A 23,321-nucleotide genomic window follows, 5' to 3' on the forward strand; every position below is an offset into this window, starting at 1 on the left:
ACGCTCCTCGTGATTCCTGTAGGTACAGCACCCAGTGGAATCACTGCCACCAGTGATGTTCAATGCTGCAACCGAAATTCCCTCAACAAGGCCCAAAACTCCTCATTTCAGTCTCCTTTTCCCTGCACCAGCTTGAAAAGTTCATCAATTTGGAAAAAAAAAAAAGTGGGAATTTTTATTCTTAAAATTTTCTGAAACTAAAAATTTCCCTTTCGTCAAAATTTACTTTTCAAGATCCCTACAAAAAGAGAAAAATGCCACAAATGGAACATTACTGATAGCCCCTATAGCCTGCGTTGCTGCCCATTCTTAAAATTTTCTGAAACTCTGTAAAAATTTCCCTTTCGTCAAAATTTACTTTTCAAGATCCCTACAAAAAGAGAAAAATGCCATGAATGGAACATTACTGATAGCCCCTATAGCCTGCGTTGCTGCCCGACACGATGGCATGCCGTGCGTGGTGCTTCACCTCGTGCTCCGACTCGTGAGCGCTCTGCGGCCACGCCAGCCACAAGGCTCTCGATGCCTGCCAATGCATTGGATCTTATAATGCTTAGCGTTACCTCATGTGTGCTTTCGTAGTGTGCTAGCAGTTGATTCTGTGAGGTATGGGCAAGTTATCTGACGTGACAAGTGCGAGATGCTGCGACTAGTGAGCGCCATTGGAAACACCGTGACGGCTGGCCACGAGTTCGGACGAACAAGAAATTCCTGGATTTTCGATTATTTAGATGGGATAAATAGATAAATTAATTAAAGTACGGTGCAAATCAAACTGAATAGCAAGGGCAATAAGCAAGCTATTCAAAACATCCAATATTTACACACCACTACAAGAATCACAAAGCCATAACACACTGGACAAAAAAAAAAAAAAAAAAAAAAAATCAGGCTCGCCTGGTCTTTGGCACAGCAGAAAATGGTGTTTGTATTAAACTGGTGCAAATGGCACAGCTGTCCAACCCTTGTGAGAGTAGGCTCCATTTCACATTTTTGTTAAATACAGACACCTGACATCTCGATTGGATGGCATCTTTTATAGCGGGTTTCGTGCTTTTCGATACAACACAGTATTTATATGTTACATTAACGCTGATAATCTGGCATGTTGGTGAAGGATTAACAGCAGCGCAAGAAGGGCATGCACTGATTACTCACTGGCTTGACTAATATTCTGCAATTACCAATGCCCACCCAGCCATTGTTCAGCTGCAGCTTGCAAAGAAAAGTGCAGGCTGCTGATATAAGTGCAGTATGAGACGCACCTCTGTCTCCTGGATGAGCCGGTCGATGTCCTTGTTGGTGTAGAATGGCGCCACCTCCACGTTTGCCTGGCGCCACTGGGCACCCAGGTTTGTCCCCAAGAGCTGCGTGAACAAGAGGAATGCTGCCCACAAAGCCCGACCACAAGCAGAAGCCCTATATGGGCACTGTGTAATAAACAGCAGAGAAGGAAATGGCACCAGTAAAAATTAAACATGCTACATGAGTGGCCACTTAGGGGCAAGCATCAAACCTTGTCAAAGGAGTAAATGCATAATACAGCAACGACCTGTCCCTGCACTCCCCTCGGCCAAGACTGCAACCCACCTCCTTCCAGCTCTCGCTGCAACTCGCTGCTCGTGAGGAAGCAAAACCTGCCCTCCATGCGACTGTTGATAAGAGCAAGCATACCTTCGCTCCTCTGACACATTCAGTTTACAGAGCTCGAATTCAAATGCTCCTGCTTGCCTCGCCTCTGCACACTCTTGTATTTGTTGCCCTGCATATCGCTGGGCACAAAGCTGCACCAGAAACACTTGAGCTGAGGCACGATGGTGGGGCCAACCATGATGCGTGTCCAGCAGCAAAGCACAAAAAACAAACCGCTTAACACAACCAAAATAAGACTCACATGAAAGATTTATGCAGAGAAAAACTTGATGTAGTCAGCTGAAATATGCAAAATCCTATCATGACAAATTTCACTGCAGTCCTGTGCATATGCGTAGTGCTAGAAGCATCGATTATTCGATGTACCGGATAAGTGTTGTCGAATGTGAGCAAGGTTACAGGCAAGGTTACAAGTGACCTGCCTTTTCCGCACAAGGACTTTATTATGAACGTTTTGCACTAAAAGCCACAAAAAGATCCTTTTCAATAAACTGCGACAATAACGTGGCCACGATACAACAGTGCAATATATCACTGCTGTGAAGATCACAAGCTTACTCACATTTCTGCATCTACTGCTGGCGCTGAAATAAGCTGGCACTCGGGGTCTGATAATTCTGTTAATTTTTTTTTTGTTGCAGCAGCTAATGGACATTTTATCTTCCCATAAGCAAGCATAAACTTTCCAGAGAGCTCTCAGATAATGGCGGCCTGTGCCACGAAGTGCCCCATATGTAAACAATGTCGTGAATTAATTCGAACATCAATTTAATGAACATGATTATTACGAATTATTGGCTATATCGAACACTTTGTAAATAGTCTCAACATACACATGCAATTTCTCTTTTTATATACTGAATGCGTTCGGCCATGACACGGATATGTCAAACTCCCAAGAGCCAAGCAGTGCCCGCTCGAATGGCAGGCTGCACTACACAAGGGACTGATGGTGGATCGGCAAGCATCCACGCTTTTACCTCACACTCGTGAACAGTGCCTCGGAGAATACTGTGACATGGGGGGTTAGTAGCTCGGTGATCAGCATGCGTTCACATCTCTCACCTCTGCCGATAGTGCATTGGAAGCAGCGACATAAACTAGACAGTTGTAGCCTTGCAGTAACCACCATTCACTCATGCCTGCTGTCAAGGAGGTGGTGAAAAAAGAACTGCGATAGCTTTTGCCACTTTCGCTCTGATGTGCCCTTTTCCACACTACATGGCTGTGATGCGGGGAAGCCACCATTGCTGGCGCCTGGCCTGCTGTCATTGCATGCTAGAGGTCTTGCGCGGGGAAGCAAAGCAACTGGCGCTCGGTTTTTTGCAGCCTCTGGAATCACTGCGAGCGCCTTCAAAAACACCGCAAAATCTTGGGAAAGGTCTCCCTGCTTCTCTAGTAGAGATCGCGCCTGACTAAATTGTGCTGTTCTTGCACGCATTTTTCAACAAAATTTGATATTACAAATTTTGCTGCACTGAACTATTTTACGATTTTTAGCCTGCTTGCTATATAACGAGGTCTAGCTGTATTCCCCCAGTCAAACGCAGGAACATTAGCTCTACCAGTCCTTCAATACTTTATGAGCTTTGTATGATGCCAGCAGCGGCCATGCTGTGGTGCTAGGTACCCTCACAGGGCACCATGCAGACAGTAGGGAAAGCAGCCACCGTTGTGAGTTCGTGGTATCATAGTGAAATGGTGTGCAGTTTTTGCCATTGACTGTGTGTTGTGCTGCGTGTGAGTGCTGGGAAGGATGCCGTACACGCGCTGTGTACCTGGCTGCCGCTCTGGGTACAGGGGAACGCAGGGAAAGGTGTTGGTGTTGCCTTTGCTTATCTACAGCTAGCAAACACAGAGAAAAGTGGACGCAAGCCATTCTGAGGCTGGAAACTTGAGGGCTGCACATTCAACTCCCCACATGTCTGTGCCTGCAAGAAGCACTGCAATGCAAGCGAGATCGTTTGTATCGATGACTGGTTTGTGGACAATGCCGCTGTCACGTCGTGGCACGAGGTTGCGGAACTTACGCCGCACGCTGTACCAAGGCTATTGCTGCTTGTTTTTCTGCTGCTTCTTTAGTAAACAGCTTCTGTACTCATTAAATTGGTCCCTCAAGATAACAGTACACCATTCAGAATTTACCAGGTGAGTGCAAAATTTCCGCAGGAATGGGCCAATGATGATGACTGCACTCAAGAGCTACTGTTGTTATTCACATGGCAGTGTACAAACAGCCCCTGCTCATCTGCATGACATAAAATGCCAGCTGCACTCTACCTATGTTAAATAATATCTTTTGTTTTGCACTCAATGCATCCTTACTAGTTTACACAATGCAACAACTCTGTAGGAATCGTTGATGCGTTCGTTTGCCTGGGAAGCACTTGATAGTCAGGTTGTTGACATCGCACAAGGCCGGTGTTTCTTGCTAATTGTTCCTGCTTTCTCAAATATGAACAATACTTGAAGTTAAATCATTTAAAGCAGTAGCATGCTCAGTGTCCATTCATATTAATAGAAACAGCCTAATTTGTTATCCACAAAAGCGACGCTGGTGACTGCTGCTGGCTGCCTAAGCATTGCTTGGCAGACTGGGTCACACCAGTGCATCCTGCTCACTGCATGCGCGTCGTACGATGTAAGCAATTGTTGATTTCATGTCACCGGTGCCAAATATACACTCAATGGCCACTTGCATTTGCTAAACTTGTGAGTGAATTCCTTCTCCACAACCTCTAAAGTATCAGCCATAGAGTACAGTGCTGGCGTCACTTCAATGCCTCATGATGGTCAAGGGCGTCCCTAGCGGCAGCTACTTTCCCTGTTTCAAATTTTCAGGGAAGCTTCATGACCAGCAGAAGTACCGAAGAAATCTGGCTCTACTTTCCTGCATGTTGCTTCACAAATACACTTCATGTCTGTATCAAAGCAGAGCGTTTCGTGCTGCTCACCAATGCTGTCAATGGCAGCTCCAAAGGCCATCCTAGTGGTGCCACCTTTCCACCTGTTGCAAACAGTGTGAACTGCTCTCTGCAAACAGTCTATAGCCTCAGTGTGGCTGCATTGTGTAGTGGACTGCCTACTGCTTGCAGCACTTTTGGACAGCTCTGAAGTGAGGCCACGGCAGTTCAATGCCTCTCTTTCCCTCTTTCAACCTCTGTGCTCTCAACAGGACTACGACCACAACAGAGTAAGAAGCCAGGGTCAATATATCATTACTCTGCAACACAAAGCTCTGCAAAGTGATGACAGCAAATGACGAAACAAGTGGAAATGGAAAAAACCAGGCCACTTACATTATCATGCTATGCACCCACATCAAAAAACACTCTTGCCACACTTAGCATGCCCCTTTGTTCCTCACCAATCCTCTTTCACACTCCATACCATAAACAAGCTTCTCCAAAGATAGCCACCAAAGAATGTCATGCAGCACAATTTGTGCACTCCTCTTGTGCCTTACATTTGAATGCAAAATCCTTCTACAAGCATAGAGACACCCTGCTACCAAAATTTCATGCAAATTCTACAGGCAGCTTCCAAAATGATTTCATTTATGGGGGTTTAACGCCCAAAAGCGACTCAGGCTATAAAGGATGCTGTAGTGAAGGGCTCCAGAAATTTCGACCACATGGGGTTCTTTAACGTGCGCTGACATCGCACTGTACACACAAAAATTTCGCCTCTATCGAAATTCAACCGCCGCAGCTGGGATCGAATCCAGGCCTCTCGGGTCGGCAGCTGAGCACTATGACCACTGAGCCACCGCGGCCACTACGCAGACACTATGCCTATAAAGTTTCAGAATTTGAAGTTGCTTAGGGCGAACACATGCACTTTCTTCAGGCCTCAACTCTTCCACCTGCACCAACAGCAACAGCAGGTGCAGCAGTGAAACGTGACAATGCCCATTCAGGTGCTGTAGGTATCTCCATAAAGAAATAAAAATAAAGAAAGTAGAAAAATGCTAGTCCATGCCACACACCTTGTCATGCTTCTTGAGGATCTTTCGGAAGCCAGTGAAGTTGAGGTTCTGGTAGTTCTGCAGTAGGATAAGGCTGAGGTAGAACTCACTGAAGGCCAGTTTCAGGTCGTGGATCTTGCGCGTGTGGATCTTGACCTCTTGTGCCTGCCGGTCAAAGGCCCGCATGAGACCCAGCCGGCCCCCACCACCCGCTGCCGTGCTGCCACTCAGCCGGTGCGACTCCAGCTTGCTGATGTAGTTGTTCAGCTCGGACTTCAGGTTGCTGAACTTGCGGGTTGCCTCTGCCAGTTTCTCTGCAGCAACAAGCAGGACCCATCAGAGCCTCAAGCAATGCTCCGATGAGGGATGCTACACAACTGTGCACACACAAAACAAAACATACTCTTCAACTCCTCTGAGCACAGGAATTTCTGGTTCCTTCTTTCTAGCCCTTGGGAAAGGCAGCAGAAAAACTGGACACACAGAGACACCTATGATGCTTTCACAACACATGCTTTTGATACAAGGTTCCAAGACTATGTCTGCCAAGTACCTGACATTCATAACTGCAGACAGGGTACGCTATACACAAGGTGTTCGAAGCAAGCTTTGTTTTTAAAGCCAGCATTTGAGTTAAACTTTTCTCAGACAGGTGAGTACATGCCATCAACCCCCCGAGCCACTGCAACACAGATAAAATTCGATAACTACACAAATGAACTGCTCAATTAACTCTTTAATGGGTCACTAAATGTATAATAAATAATGCACATGGAGAATTGAAGACTGATTTTTGTTTGGCGCAATCAGACTGTCAACCTGTTAATTTTACATTTTGAGGCTCCACAGAACTAAAGCTGCATGGGCACAAGCACATGTGATATGGATTTTTCCAGAATATCTTTTGGTCAAACTGCTCTCATGAGACATGCAGTGTGTACTCATATTTTCATGACCAGCTTCATTCGCTTCCATCAATAATGTTCTTTCCCATGTTGACAGCTGTTTTTTTATAGATACGAATCAAGCTACGAATCAACTAACCAACATGCCGCAATAACTGCATGCATACCTTTCACCCCCACCTTCCGGAACCTGTCCGACCCATTTGCTCGAATGACCATGGCACGAAAGAAAACAGATGACTGCGCAAAGTCTTTTCGACAAAGAGAGACACTCTGGAGTGCATTACCACCAAAGTCAAAAGCATGTTGTGCGCCAAAAGTCACCAGACATGCATGCACACACGTGTTAATGACGGCAGCACATCAAAACAACATTCTGGCAGCTGTTGAGGCAGACACAACTCCTTTTCAAATACACATAGCACCACTTTCCATTATCTCAACAAAAGTTAGTTCATCAGTTCCCATACAGTAGACTTGCCTTAATTCAAACTTGAATAATTTGAACTTTTGGTTAATTCAAACAAATGACAAAATTTTGGTTGGCTGGCTATATTTTCAATGCATTTTAAAGCCGCTTAATTCATACCGCAAATTCTTTTAAATTAACCTAATTCAAACTTTTAGGCGTGCTCCAACGGTCTTGGCACACGAAAAAGCAAAGGCCAATGTCAGATACGTCAGGTTTGCGGCGTCGCGTGAGCTCAAAATCTGGCCCTTCCAAACAGTTAACTCAGTCGAAGGGGGGCCATGTCGACCAGAGTTGTTCTGTTGCAGCACAGCTTCGTTTTCTGAGATTCACTACCGCGCATCAGGGAGCCAAGGTCAGCTGTGCATCAGTTCGAACTCTGGTTGGCATGTTCCTGGTCTTTTTTTTCTTTTCAGGCATCGCGCTGTTCTGGCACAAATGAGCATTCCTCTTGCTTCCCTCTGCATGGTCGTGTATGCCGAAAATGTGCGGTCATCACGAGCTGCTTGTTGTGTGGAGGCTCCACTGCTACTGCGTCGCACCTGTGAAGGAGGCTGCCTTACTGTTTTGGAGCAGTTCTGGTTTGATATTCACGACAGTGGGTATGAAGCACATCAAGACGGAATTGCGAAAAATCGGCATTGCCACGCAGTTTTCTCTAAAATGAAAAATGACTATTGCTTATCTTTTCATCACTTAAATTTGCTGAGTTACAAAACTGTTTTCTGAAAGGCTTTTGTAGCCATTTGACTATTGTTTATGGTTTATGGGGGTTTAGCGTCCCAAAGTGACTCAGGCTATGAGGGGCGCCGTAGTGAAAGGCTCCGGAAATTTCGACCACCTGGGGTTCTTTTACATGCACTGACATCACAAAGCACACTGGCCTCTAGAATTTCGCCTCTAGAAAATTCGACCCAACGGCCAAGATCGAACCAGCGTTTTTCGGGCCCGCAGCCGAGCGCCATAACCGCTCAGCCACCGCGGCGAGCCATTAAACTATCAGAACTTTAACTTCGGATAATTTGGTCCTTTTGTTCAGTCCCTTGAGGTCACAACTTATGTGGTCTTACTCTACTGAGAAACCAATGCAATACTGATGACTTTTTTTTCAACCATACAACCAGTCAGAGACTGCTGGTTAAGTAAAGACATCAGTGCCTTTCACCCACATTTTATGTTGTGCTAAAGCATTTGGCTTTGTTTGCATGGTGAAATAGGTCTAAATTACTATTTATATGTGTAAATGTACATAACACAAATCACATTTAGTCTTGGATCATATTAACCAATATACCGTATTTACGCGCATAATTTGCGCACCCTTGACTTATCACCCGGGTTTACAAAAAAACATTTTTTACTCGCATATTTTACGCACCGCGCTGCGCTAGACCACCATCATGAACGCGGGCTCTACCCTATGGCTCTACCCAGCAGCATTCAGCTTTTCCGCGTGTTTGTTCGGAAGGCTTTTTGAATCTTTTGTGCACTGGGCGTTCATGGTGGTGTTAGAGGCCGCTGTTACAATCGCGGCGGCACCAGCGGCATCCCCGCTCGGAACGGCCAGCAGCATTTCCGGGGAGGATGGGCAGCTGATAGAACAGCCAACACTGCTGTTTGTTTGGCTGATGCATATGACTCGACTGCCGGCTACACTTTTCTTGGTGGCTCTGACGGCTTGTTTGGTTGCTCGGTCGTGTCTTGGGATATCACAACTATACGGCAAGTTTCAAACTGCTTGTCAGCGCCTTATCACAGCGCGGAGCGGTGAAGCCAGCGAGAATAACCGCGTGCCCACAAGTTTTCCCATAGACAATCGTTGTGTCGGCAAACTTGCGCGCACGTGGCTATTCTCGCTGGCTTCACAGCTTAGCGCCGTGATAAGGCGCTGACAGGCAGTTTGATCGACGCTCGCGCGGTACTGTTAAAGAATTGTGTAGTGTGATAATTGATAGGAAGTTGCGAAAGCAAACTTACGGAATCCGGAACTACCGAACAATTGGCTGGGCCGCAAGCGATGACGCTGTTTTAGCATCTTATTCAGCTTCATGCATGCACCTTCATGCCATCTTGCAAGGGGGGGGGGGGGGGGGGGGGGAATTTTCATTGAGTGAACTTTTGTTTGGGGGGTGGCCAGCATGGGGTGCGGGTCCGGGTGCTGACGTATATGCAGCAACATACACTATACCTATATTGCGCGTTATGACCTTTGTGGAGTTTTTTAAGTCGCACTCGCGAAATCCCCGCGTAATTTGCGCACCCCCTTCTTGGAGCCCTAAATTCTGAATAAAAAGTGCGCAAATTATGCGCGTAAATACGGTATATGCCAAAACTTCAAAAATTTGAATTTGAATGGCTGCCAGGGCACTGTGGTATTAACGGTAATCACCAGGCCAATGCGGCTGTGCGTTCTGCTCACAACGACGGACATTCAGTGAGGATCCCAATATCAAGAACTGACGCTGCGTGTGGGCTTCGCCCTTTGGCGCTAGAGCTCACACTTTCAGCGTGGAACACGGGAGTTTTGTAACCTCCGCCTCAATGCACTGGACCCTGGATTGCGTCTTCGCCTTCCACGTAACTTAGCACGTCGCGAAGCAACATTGTTATGCCGTTTATGGATCGGTGTTGCTTTTACCAACCACTATGCTTTCCAGATGGGGATGGCCGACAGCCCTGCCTGTGAAAGCTGTGGTTGTGAGGAGACCATCGCTCATCTTCTCTGTGAGTGCCCTGCATTTGCGAGTGCAAGACATACACTGTGTTGTGCCCTGGACCGCCTCGATCTTCGCCCATTAACAGAGCAAAAGATCCTCGGTCCGTGGCCACAGCAGTCGACTGCCCTCAAGGCATACAAGGCACTCTTTGCCTACTTGAGAGCGACTGGATGGAGTGACAAATTGTGACAGCGTTGTGCGTGTGTGTGTGTGTGTTATGCCTTTTTCCCCTTCTCTCTTCCTCCTTTTAGTCCCCTATTTCCTCTTCCCCAGTGCAGGGTAGCCAACCGGAACCCCTTTCTGGTTAACATCCCTGCCTTTCCCTCCTCCTCTTCATCTATCCATCTATCTGTCAAAAATTTGAAAATTTTTTAATACTTTTCTATATAAAATCTTTATTTCACTCTACAATTCAGAATCATTCTTTTATTGGTGGAAACATTTTTCTCAACATCAGCTTTTGAGCAGTCCTACAACATTAGATACCAGGCAAATTCACTACTTGTTACGTGAGGTAAAGCTTCAGACATTTGACATCGACTTTAAAATCACATCTTTCACCAAGTGCGCTAGTTTTCTTATGACAATGCACAAAGATTATCAGTTTGTCTTTCAGAGCTACAATGTAGTCGATGGGGTCAAATTTTAAAAATGGCATCCAGACAAGACTGGCGGACCTTCCCGAACGGACACAACACAACCCTTGCACTGGAAAAGTTTAGACCTTCTTTAACCTATGCTAGCAGATGCAAGCTTTTACACAATAAACTTTTAGAGTTACTGTGCAAAAAAGCAGTGTCCTAAATGTAGTAGTTCTGAAGCGAAAGTGCTCAAATCTGGCTCGCTTCGCTCTAAAACGACGTTTCTGATGCTAGGAATATATGGGTTAAGATGCATTTCCGATAATTAAAACAAAAACCTCTGGCCCCTTGAAGTTAGAATGAGAGAATACCGTAATTTGTGAGAAAAAAAAAAAAGAGGAATTTCCTATTTTCAACTTAACATTTTAAACAACAGGTAAATCAAACTAAAGAGCATTTCTGGCTCTGCCATAGATGTGCAGCATCATTCATCACTCATTCATTCATTCATTTTTTTTTTCTCACTATACAGTGAAAAAAGGAGCCAAGGGAAAAGCCATTCAAGCACGGCTTGAGTTGTCCTTGGCCCCACTTGTCAGGCAGTGGCAGCAGCGAGAACAGCACAAAAAGCAATGTTCTAGGACACAGCGAGCTCAGTCAGTATAAAGCAAAATATACAACAATAGAAATGGAACCATAGCAAGTGGTACAAACCTTCAACTTATCAAAATAAACTACATCACACTGCACCAATTGAGCGCATATCACATGGTACAGAAAATAACAGAGTAAGATTCAGCGGAAGAACATGGCAATGAGATCAGAAAGTTGCAGTTTAGAAATGTTGATACCTTGATTTATACAGTCCTTTAACATACGTGGCAACAGATCATGCAGCATTTGTCGACCGTAATTAGTCTGGCAGGTAGATATTTTCCAAAATGGGGCAGACCTGGTGGTGTATACTGAATCGGCTAAGCATAGTCTGGCAATGTCGGTAAGGGTATTGCTTCCGCGCTTTTGACTAATACTTAGAATATTCTCGTGATAAACTAAACATACATAGCTCACTAACTCTGAGTACATTGAACTTTTTAAAAAGCTGAGAGATAGATTGCAGGTATGGCACATAAGCAATAATGTGTAGAAATTTCTTTTGTGTTATTAGTAACCTGTTTAGATTAACGTCTGTGGTTGTGCCCCATACTAGAAATTAATAATTTAGGTAGGATGCGAAAAGAGACCTGCACATGATTAACTTCACGCTCTCAGGTAAAAGACACCTGTTTCGATTTACTATCCCTATCGTACTGCTCAGTCTGTTCAACACAAAATTTACATGGTCATCCAACTGCAAGTGCGCGGAAAAATGTACTCCAAGAACTTTAATGCAGTGCATAATTTCAATCTTCGAAGATTTAAATATTAGGTCAGTAGTCATAGTGGCCTGTCTACCTCTAGGTTGAAAAATTATTGCTTTTGTTTTTGTAGCGTTAACCTTTAGGTGGTTATTTCTCGTCCAGATACCTAACGCTCGCAAGGCATCGTTTGCTTCTACAATTGCGTCATTGACATTTGGAGAGGCAGTAAATATACTGGTGTCATGAGCATAAAGAATAAATTTAGTTTCTGAAGCTATATTAACCAGATTATTTATATACAGAAAGAAAAGCAAAGGGCCCAAAATGCTACCCTGTGGGACGCTGGATATTATCTGCTCCTTGCTCGATACCAAAGTGTTAACAGAAACAAACTGACACTATGTGAAAGATAGCTTTTCAACAAAGTAAGTGGACGCCCACGGATGCCATAGTGCTCTAATGCTTCCGAGAATGTTATGATGGATATAATCAAATGCCTGAGTGAAGTCAACAAATACTTCTACAACGAATTGTTTTATCTCGAAATTGTGCAAAATATACTCTTTTTGATCCAGTAGTGCCAATTCTGTAGATACGTTCTTTTGAAAACAGTACTGGGATGTTGTTATAATGCCATGTTTATTACAAAATGAATACAAACTGTTATGAATTATTCTTTCCAGGCCTTTAGAAAACACGGGAAGGATTGATATCAGCCTATAGTTGTTGACTTCATGCCTCGAACCCTGGCTGCCAGCTGCTTCGCCCAGATAAGACACCAGTGGAGGACACTGTAAATGCGTGTTACTGAAACTGTGGAAGCTGCACACCAGCTCATCGTTGGCCAAACTGACAAACCGCCATGACTCAGTGGCACTTGGCACTCTGCCATACAAGCTACTACAACACGCCACCTATACTCCATCTTACAAGTTGCTCGCAGCACTGTGAAGGCTGCAGCAAGCTGAGACAATCAGAACGATGTGTGCTGTAAATTATGTTCCTCCAATCCCCCCACCTCAGGACTGGTGGCTCCATCCCTTGGAAGGAAAGAGCACCAGTGTCCAGCTGCTGCGCGCAGGAGACTCGGCGGACACCATGTTTACAAATGGCGGCGTACTACTCCACAGCAAGCCTCCACAGTGCTGTGTTCGTGCAGACTTTCTCTGCTAATTTAACCATTTAGTGAAACACTCACTCTACTTTCAAAGCACCATCCTGAAGCACCTTTTCAATTGTCACAATAATTGTTTGAAAAATAGTCACATCGCTGCTCAAATATTTGAAAAACCATTTGCTGTCTCTACCTTTCATGGTGCAGCAAACAACTTATGAGATGAAATACAGTTGAACCTCATTATAACTAAGTTGAAGGGGTCCTGCAAATACTTCGTTACAGCCACAGCTTCGTTATAGCCCGTGTAGACCGAGCTTCCTAAGGAATTGCCATTTCTTGATTATATCCATTATTTCGTTACAGACTGTTTCATTATAACGAGATTCAACTGTATAGACCCACGAAGTGCTCCCGCAAACCCTTTTCAGGCACAGTGATTCCAATTGGAATCACCAAATTTAGAGGCCACCAGTCTTGAATTGAGCGAGAAAGTCCAGCTGTTTTTGCAGTAGCTCCGACGTATAGCAGTTCATCAACATAGGTTAGCGGCCTTTTTCGTGACTGATGTATGGTAGTAGGTAGGAGAGGGATATAGAAACTGCGTACGCTTTGCTGTCGCCATCACCTGGTGCCATGTCCTCCCTTGCACCATGTAGAAGAAAACCATTTTTGCTTTTCTATAATCACACGGACGGGCACAAGTAAGCCCCACACTACTCCTTCAAAATAAATTCTTCTGACTAAACACATCTACAAGTGCTAAAATATTGCACAAACAATAATGATTCCAAATGGAATCACTGAGACCTGGAGGTCCTATTGTAGAATAATCAGCGCGGTCGTATTTGAGATACCTGTGACTGCTTTTGTCATGTAAATGCTGCCTCTTTCAAATGTCTATACGTAACAGTAAACGTTTTTTCCATAGAAGGTGCATACATTCAGCGCAAGCACTTTTCAGATGGAAAGGAAGGAAGAAGCTTCCGATTAATGCAATGTTGAAGAAATAGCATTCACCGCAAGTAGATCAGCCACAACTACAACCCAAAGACAAAGCATAACACAGAAGCAGAAAGCCATACAGCTTTCAACCTCCGAAAAGCCGATCAACTCGCTTAACAGTTCATGTTGTGCGACTAAAGTAATCACGGAAAAATGCTTATTGCAGATCCAGCACGATACTGCTGAGCAAGGCAAAAATCATGAATAGAAACCCCCACTTAAAGGCGCACCGTCACCATGTGAATATTGCAAACGCTGCTAGATCAACTGTTTCTGTGAGATTTTCTAATAACAAATTTTTAGTTTCTGCAGTAAGTAGTTGCTATGGGCTCGAGGCTGGAAATCTGGATACAGGCACCGTGGTTGCCCTGCCTTTTACATGCTGTGTCTCAAAAGAATAAGAGCTTATCTTCAGCCAACTCAAGAATTCCACTTATATAGGACCACACACTGGCCTGCACACAGTAAGGAGAGACTAGTGTAGTTTCAAAGCAGATGATATTTATTTAAATTTTCAAAGAAGTCACAAAAACAAAGCATTTTGCACCCTTTAAGTCCCAATGATTCCATTTGGAATCATGCGAAGAAACTTATAAAGAACTGACGGAACTTTGATTTTCTGATGTTTTAGAATTACCCTCCTCCTACACATGCTAGTTTCTGGATATCAATTTTTTTCTATTGACCAGTTTTAATTTCGACCGGAAAGGGTTAACATGCCATGCTGTTTGCAGCATTCAGTTTCACTTTCCTATCTTCTGGTCCTCTGCCACTGGTTGTGGCATCCCGATGATGTAGGCCATGATGGTGGACATGTACCAATGGCAGAGGACAAAAAGAAAGGAAGCCGCCATTATGAGGCATTTAAAGCACAGAGGTGAGCAATGCGCAGAAAATTCAAAACACACCCTTTACCTGCACTTCCAGCTATGACCATCTCAATAAGGAAGTCAACTGTACTCACATCCAAAATTTGCACAGCAAAGAACTATTAACATGCACAGCATACCACCACAAATATGATGCATTTTGGTGCTGATTTAAAAAAGAACCCAGTGCAGGTTCTGGGTGCCAGACAGAACAGTTTTGCACACCACAGCACGAACTCACAAATTCCGCATTTCAAAGAAGGTCGACAAAAAAAAAAACGAAAAAGCAAATAGGCTGTGCTTTTTGAAATCTCTCAGATAGCAAGCAACACATGGATGTGCCACTAGGAAGCGGTCTCTATTTCAAGAAAAAAAAAATCGCAAGACAATCCTGTCTTAGCAACGTGCAATATGTGTCCAAAGAGGCAGAATCGAAACATGGATGTCACAGGAACGCACTGCAACAAATGTCTTCGTGTTCCCCCATATCATCAAACATGTCAGGCAGGCTGCTTACCCGAATAGAAGGTGTTGATCTTGGCCAGCTCCTTGTCGCAGTATTGGAAGAAATCCTCATCAAATGATGCCAGGTACCTTGTGATCACACTCTGTTCCACCACTACAAGTGCATGTGTGCAGACGCAAAGAAACAAGCAAGTATGATCAGTCACACAACAATTCTACTTTCTTAGGGAAGCAATCAAACCACTGTTGTAACATGGGCATCCCACAGTGCTCCCCTAACCAATTTTTTGACGCATTCCAAAGCAAGAAATGAAAATCACCAGCCTTCATCTATTGCCACAATAGCTGACGCAGCTCCTTTTATGACAGCCATTGCACACTAACTGCCTGCTCTAATCACACTAAGTGTGCATACAGTTGAATACGCATGTTTGTTCTTTTCCTGTCCTTACTGCACCTCCTTCACTGATGGCCTCTGGGGTTTGAAGGTACAGAGACAAACTCTACTGCCAAGGCCAGGCTAAAGCTAAAGCAGCCAAACTGCTTAAGCACACAGGCAACGAAAAACTTTGGACACTTCGCATGGCTCACGATGATTAGCTGCCCTCCTCAAAAAATGAATTTCTAGCCAGTCACTTGGAAAATGCCAACAGACTGGCCTAAGCCAATTGTTACTGCCATTGTTATGATCCCAACTCAGAAACCATTCGGAAAGTTGACAAATGTAAACATTTGGGCCTGTTCATGTTACATCTTGAAACAAGCAGAGCAAATTAATAGAAGCAGGGCCCCACACCACACAGTGCTGACTTCTAATAACGCCCGTTCGAATGCACACATCCCATATATACTTCGTGGAAATCACATTCAGTGGAGCTGATATGAGCACAGAAAGAAATTATCAGCATGCCAATCCATGACAACTAAACTCTTTCTAGATCAAAAACACAGAAGGTGTGCTCACACAGGCTATTTTGTATGTCTCTATTACAGCACTGCATGGGCTCAGGCAGGGACTGAAAATATTATGCCTTCGGGGCACAGGCTGGGCCAAGGCTGGGCCCAGGCCGGGCTCTAGCTCACACACAGACATTGTTGGGTCAAATCGAGTACACTTGGGGCATTCCAGCAAAAAAGCTACCAACAGCAAACAGATAAAAAGTCATGGTGTGTTTCTTAACCCTTTCTCTACTGTACCTATTGACCGATGCGTTCAAACGCTTCCGCACTTATTGAGCATGCTGTGCCACTGCTGTGTCTTGAAGCGCGAGAGAAAACTACAGTTTAATTTCTTCTTAGTTTGTCTTTTTTCTTTTCTGTGTGGCGGCAATTTTTGAACTACTGGTGAAAACAGCACCGCACAGACGCTGAGAATGGTCGCCTCTGCCAGCGTGGCATAAACCCTGAAACGTGGCAAATCCCATGATTTAACTGCGTCCACGGTTGGCTCTGTTGACGATCTAGGTAACAGTGACGCTGAGGATGCTACCTGATCATTCCGACTTTATTTCAGGGGCGATGAAGACCCGAGGAATCAGCACAGAACACCGATGGCAGCGCCTCCTCGGTAGTTTCTTATTTGGACCTGTTTTGTTTCACTCAGGGTATTGATGTTACCGATGTTATTGGTCTAATTTGTAGTGTTTCCACAACATTTGGGCAAAATTTGATACTGGTTGCGCTGCGAAGGTTCACCCGACTGTTTCACCTTAGCCGAAACGCATGGGGCCTATAAGGATGGATTTACAGCCGGAAAAAAGAATGAGCTAGAACTTTGATTTTTACAAGAGCATTTGCTATTGGATAGGAAGACATTTTGCATATTCCAGTTTCTATAAATTTTTTTTCTTGGATGCAAGCATATCCTTTCCAGTTTTGTTTCAAATTTTATCTAAAAACTTTTATTTAGCGAATAAAATTTGACAACAGCATTACCAGTAAAAAATGTGTTTAATTAGCTTCATTTAGTAAAAGCTTAACATGGCCGATTAGCAACGAAACCCAGCATTGTCGTCGTTGGTATCCAGGAAAAGTGGTCAAGAAAACCTCCCATGATGTCATCAGCAAACAAAAGTTTCTTCCGAAGGTGCGGGGCATTGGCCAAAGGACCTTCACATTGCGAGGCGAGCGTGCAACCCACAGGCCACAAAACCGCGTTGCTTCTTGGCAAATAAAGATGAACCTAGTGTGTGCATTGCTTTACGACTGTATGCTGATGAGTAGGTATGTCATTAGAAAGGAAGGAAGGAAAAAATATAAAAAAATAATGCTTTCACCTTCAAAGCACGTAAGAAGTCTTAAGTGCGCTCTGTAATTTTTGATGCACTGCATTAAATTTCAAACCTCACAGTTCTTGAATCAAGTAAATTTTTAAAAACTCATAAAATACAGATATTTTTCATATGATAGTGAAAGAGTTCAGTTTCTGCTGGCTTTCTTGTTCTCACAAGAGGCAAAACGCAAACGTAATCTGTGGGTTTCCTGACCTGGCTTCCAAAATCTTCTAAACGAAAATGCAAGAGAGTTCCACCTTGACATTCGTGAACTAGTTTTACAGATTATTACCAACAGTGCAAAGGTCAAATAATCTGAAGTGTGCATGCCTCATGGCACACCGAAAGGGAACAAGTGTAATGGTGCTTCCCAGCTGTCAGAGAGCAGCTCCCCAAAAACTGCTCTCACAAGCCCTACAGGATGAAGTCAAGCCATCCGTTTAGTGCAGTGAAGGCCATCAGCAAATGGTGTTCCAAGGCATGATGTTACACTTTGAGCGAAAACTTACTGGTCTGGTTTGCTCTGCTCACAACATAAAACTGTGCTCTTCAAAGATTTGCTGAACGGTATTTTATTCATAAAATGTCTCTTTTGTCGATCACTGTTTCATAGAACTACCTAGGCTTGTGTCATCATAAGTGGCATTTTTCTCAAATTTCCCTTGCCCATCCACAATTTTTGTTCCATCCTTGTCCCTCAGGTTGAGCTGCATTGGAAGTAGCAGTGTCTTGAAGTAATGGTCATCTACAATGCCCAGCAAACCTCCCGAACCTACAGCTCATCATTCGACAATGAGGATTTACGCCAGCAAACTTGACTGGCCCAGGTCATTTGTCGTCGCTTGGAACAATTGCCGAAGATCCCGCATATGCTTCCCATTGAATGCCTTCCTTTTGGCAAAGTGAATCAGTGAAGAAGCATAGTGCATTACCTGCTCTCCTTACGATGCACCCACCAACAAAAATGCAGCGTTAAACATGTCGGACCCCTTTCAGCTTTGGTCTGCAGTGACTTTATGAAAACAAGGAGAGGACATGTATATTTTTACATGTCTGGGATGAATTGTGTCCTTTGGTCTCACTCCTCCTTTTCTCGCTTTTGCGGGGAGAGACAGACAACCAACACGGCTTTCCTTTGCTGTTGTTTATTAGCAATATCCGATGCTGCAACCTTCCAAGAAAGAAAACAACTGGATGTCCTCTAGCAAACGTTTGACTTCATATGTATCTGATCATCTCCACCATTTTGTTACTTGTGTAGCATGCATACACAGTGAGCAATTTGCCACTCCCCCCACAGCTGGTGAGCAGGCTCGGGCCTCTGACTGAGGCCCATGCAACGCTCTAGCCTCTATTACTTCCAGCGTTAGACGGTCTTAATGTTTGCCCGATGTGACAGTGACTGAGCAAAGGTGGGCAACTGCATGCATTGCAGTGCACCCAAACACATCCCTCATGCCTTCATGTCATAATGTAATCATATAAAAATGTAGTCATGGACCAATAGTATGATGGATACAGTACACAAAAATTTCTCTACACTTTCCAAATTTGTTCCTGCAAAACTGCTGCTCAGCAGGCTCTGGCCTGGTCATCTGGCATAACTTGTCCAGTTTGTTCAGGAGCATATTTATAAAGTGTACAGAAAATATTGCATAATATGTCAAGCACTATTGAAGAACTGCATGGGCTCACACCAGCTCGAGGGTTTGGTTTTTGTGGTTTTATGGGGTTCAGCATTCCAAGGCGACTCAGGCTATGAGGGATGCCACAGTGAAAAGCCTTGGATAATCCAATTTCAACCACCTGGGGTTCTTTAACATGTACTGACATCGTACAGTACGCAGGCCTGTAGCATTTAGCGTCCATCGAAATGCGGCTGCCGTGGCCAGGAACAAACCCACATCTTTTGGGTCAGCAGCCGAGCACCATAACCACTGAGCTACCGTGGTGGACACACCAGCTGGAGAGCTGAGCCGGGCCAGAGAAATGCAGTGTTCTGCCAGGCCTGGGTCAGGCCTCGGCATTTAGAGCTTGTGCCTGGGCAAAGTTCAGGCTTGAAGCTACAGGCCCAGCCAGATTGGGGTCGTATAAAGAGGGGCCTGTGTCCGAATTCTGATGCTTCACTGTCAGACCAAGCCATGATGATGTACCTCATCACCGTCAGCTGGATTACACCCACTAAAGGGCAAAACCCTCTCCCCAATTCTCTCCACGTTTATCTGTTATACGTATACCAGCTACAGTAACCCTCAAAAAGCGAGTGATGACACTAGTGACACTCTTTCCTGCACTGAGATATGGTGTTCAAGTGAGGTTGGTGACCTTACATGAATACCCCAAACACTGGATCAATGCAGCATTGAATCGATGATCGACTGCAGTAGCACAATCACACGACAGGATGAAAGCACTAAGGATGCCTTTCAGTGCACTGCTATATGCACGGATGTTTTGTAAAATGGCTGCAATACACACTGAGCTAACATTAGGACCCCCTAATGCAACAACAGAGGCAAACAAAACAGCCTGCACTAATGTCGAATGTGTGAGCACACCTTCTATGTTGTTTCATGAGAAAGAGTTAAAGTACATTAAATTTGCACACTGATAATTTCTGTCTCCACATGTCAGCTACACTCAGTATGGCTGTCATGGTGTGTGTGTGCACTTCAAAACGATACTGTTGGAAGGTTGCACTGTGTATCCTTTTCTCTGCTGCTCTGCATTTTTGTGTTGGTTGCTACAAGATGTTGCCTCTGAAAATTCCCTGCAGCAGTTGTTTCTACCATGCAACAGTCAATGCCACTTTCTTCTGGCATAAAATTCTCAGCTCTCAATCCAGCTAGCTCATCCCTATTTGGATGCTCTCCCCATAGTTCAGTGAACCTCCCAAGTTTAACCAACATTGCAACAATCTCTGGCAATTTTCGTACACATCCCATGTAAGAATATTTGGATTTAACATATAGCACAAAATAATATTCGTTTCAGTTGGATGAGCAGCTGATCTGAACCCAATCAAGTTTTTACAACTGTTTTAGTGAAGCTTTGCACTCCACCCTGCTGCTGTAGCTCTTCAAGCTAATATTCAAGTGGCTGCAGCAGCAGCACAACACTACCAATGTTTCCAGCACCAAGGAAGAGTGGCGGGAGAAAAGGTGAACTGTATGCGTTTTTTCCCTTTTTCATTCATTTGCTGGCAGCTGTTTTATATCTGGTGACAAATGATGACAGTGCCTCCACTGCCAGAAGTGGGCACGAGTGGGGAACCGAAGCTCTTCTCCATATTGCAAAAGCTTGAACTCCGACGGCCAGAGAAAAGCAGATGTCTCACAGCAATATGGCACTGCCATGTCAAAGTTAACGTCAAAAGTGAAACAGAAATGGTAAATAGAAGAAAAAACTATGCTCAACCACACCAGCAAGCACAATTTCCATGGGATACTTCAAAGAAAATTAGTGGCTTTCTTTAAGCAGGCTGGACAGTATGTATGCACTTGTCTAGGCACTAATGTAAAATAAGCCAGCCAGCTTGTTATGCACTTTGAGCACATTTCTTTACATCAGTCAGTAAACTAATTTTGACAATTTTGATATTTTGTGCATGCAATGCTCTGTTTGCAGTTCAGCAAACTTTTTTCTAGGCCCCATGGAGTTCACTCAAGTGAGAGTATACAGCAACCCTTCAGGCTTTCGAGCCAAGTTGTTCATCCTGTATGCCTCGTTTGTAATCAAGCATGTCTAAGAAGAAAAGGAAAACAGCAAAAAATGAAACAGCTCTCGAATGCTTTCAAACAAATGTACTACAAGCTAAATAAAAGAGGGTCACATAAAGGTACCACAAACCGTCCTTAACAAAGCCTGACAGTGTCTCCCTGTGTAACAGCCCTACATCTTCCACCTACATGTACAGTCTACAAGAATGACACCACCTTGTTCCCCACTTACAACATCCTTTTTAAATAACTGAGAATCATGCCTGTGAAGGGTCAGTTCAGAGTAACTACACTAGATCCGTTCCAAGAGCTCAAGTGACAAATTCTCGTAAATCACCCGCAGCATGAAAACCCTAATGATCAAAGAAATCTGTGCATTGCCCAAACTCAAGTAGAAAAACAAACACTTTCAAACGTGTCCCCAAGCTGACCAACACGGCACTAAACCTGAAAGAACTCAAGCAGTGTTGAAACTTAGCATTTAATAACTCATGCCTAAAGATCTCAATGCACGTTGGTTTCTTTGTTGCCCCTGGTTAAAATGGAACAAGAGATAGTCACTAATAAGCAGTGCTTTAAGTCAGGGGGGTCTTGGGGGGGGGGGGGGGTTCTGATCCCCCACCACTATTGAAAAGGGATCTGAGGCCCCCTGCACTGGAAAGTAGAGACTACATGAATCCGAAGCAGGGAATCATTTTTTAAAATTCTTCTTGTCAGTGGTGGCCAAAACATTTATTCTCTATTGTTTAGAAAAGTTCACTGTGATTTTTAGTAACCATCATTAACATGTATTCTAAAACCTGAGATGGAGAAAAATAAAAGGTCAGCAGCAGAAAAAGGGAAACCCATGACCTCCCACCACGAGTCAGTCCAGAGCTAGCTACTCAGCTCCAAGGCTACTCAATAACAAAGGGAAACAGTGCAAAGTCTCCCACCTGCAACCTTCACACAAGTAAAGAAAGCTTCCCGGCTCAGAATCTTTTTTTCTTTCTCTTTACTGCCTCCTGGAGAAGATTTGTGATGTTTCTAGTTTGCCCTATATTTTGTTTATTTTCATTCTGTACATATGAAGTTCTTTGTACACCATAGCTGCACACCTTTGTCTAAAACGATGTCCAACACAGGCTGCCAGCCACTTTTTCTATGCCCCTCTTTATTTCCCTCTCCATCTGTGCTCTAATCACTAGAGGCCCCCCTTCGATGGAGCCAGACTACTAGAGTACTGCTAATAAGTTTAACCACTCAAATGTGCAGGTAAGTGAAACTTAAAAATAACCGAATGAGCCAAAGGATAATTAATGTGCACCTACAATAAAGCAGCAAAAACAATCTCCAGTGTATTTTTGCAGCATAGTAACCAAATACACCGACAAGCATGGCCTATTGTGGCCTGGGACCATCTCTCTCCATACAAGTGTCACCTGCCAAACAGTGTGCTCAATGCTATATGACCACGCATAGCATCTAACATGGTTAAGGTGACCAGACGTCCCGATTTAGGTGGGACAGTCCCGCTTTTGCAGCCATGGTCCCGGTGTCCCACCGAGGTACTTGTGGGACGGCGTTTTGTCCCACTTTGGCTTTAACGAAGCATTGGTTGATAAATAGCTCTCAGGATCGCCTCCTTTTAAACATGGCCGGTGCGAGTAACGCGAGCGAGTTTATTTTTACCTTTTTTCTGCTTTACAAATGCCTAGAAAGGTACCTTGTCTCCATCACTAGCGGCTTTATCCGCTCTATCCATCACAATACGGCAGCACCACCTGACTAAGGTGGTACTGCCCTAACCTGACCGTGGCCTCCCCAAACTCGCGTCTGCTTTCATGGCTGGCTGAATACTGGATAGGCCGGACAAGGCTTGCTTCCGTGAGGGCTCGGAGGCTCGCGTTGTCCGCGAGCTGTGCCGCGTTCGCCGATGCTCGTTGCGATATGCTTGCGGCCTATAGGGCGCTGCGCATGCTACTATACACTGTGGCCGCAGGGCAGTGCGCGACCCCGTGAGCGAACCTTGGTGAGCCTCTGTGCATTCCTCGAACAGACGGGCTTGACGTCCCGTTTACTCTCCTCCAGGTAGTTGCACGCAGTGACCGAACGCTCCACGAGTCCTATCTTGGACGATTAACAACTGGACGCCCCACTCCAGTTGTAGTCAACATAGCGCTGTGCGCGTGGGTTTTTATTGCTCCGTCATGAACTAACCACGCGCACAACACGTACACATTT

The 23,321-nt window shown here is 44.6% G+C and overlaps 1 protein-coding gene across 1 annotated transcript in view; it reads right to left on the reverse strand.

Moving 5' to 3' along the window:
• The window catches only part of LOC144116004 (solute carrier family 53 member 1), a 130,728-nt gene that overhangs the window by 95,249 nt on the left and 12,158 nt on the right, over nucleotides 1-23,321 (reverse strand). Inside the window, exons 3-5 of the mRNA XM_077650660.1 lie at nucleotides 15,159-15,260; nucleotides 5,642-5,934; nucleotides 1,266-1,367 (exon numbers count right to left, since the gene is read on the reverse strand). Coding sequence (XP_077506786.1) covers nucleotides 1,266-1,367; nucleotides 5,642-5,934; nucleotides 15,159-15,260 — 497 coding nt within the window. The remainder of the gene's footprint in view (nucleotides 1-1,265; nucleotides 1,368-5,641; nucleotides 5,935-15,158; nucleotides 15,261-23,321) is intronic.

Source organism: Amblyomma americanum, chromosome 1, assembly GCF_052857255.1.
Source record: "Amblyomma americanum isolate KBUSLIRL-KWMA chromosome 1, ASM5285725v1, whole genome shotgun sequence".
Lineage (NCBI taxonomy): Eukaryota > Metazoa > Arthropoda > Arachnida > Ixodida > Ixodidae > Amblyomma > Amblyomma americanum.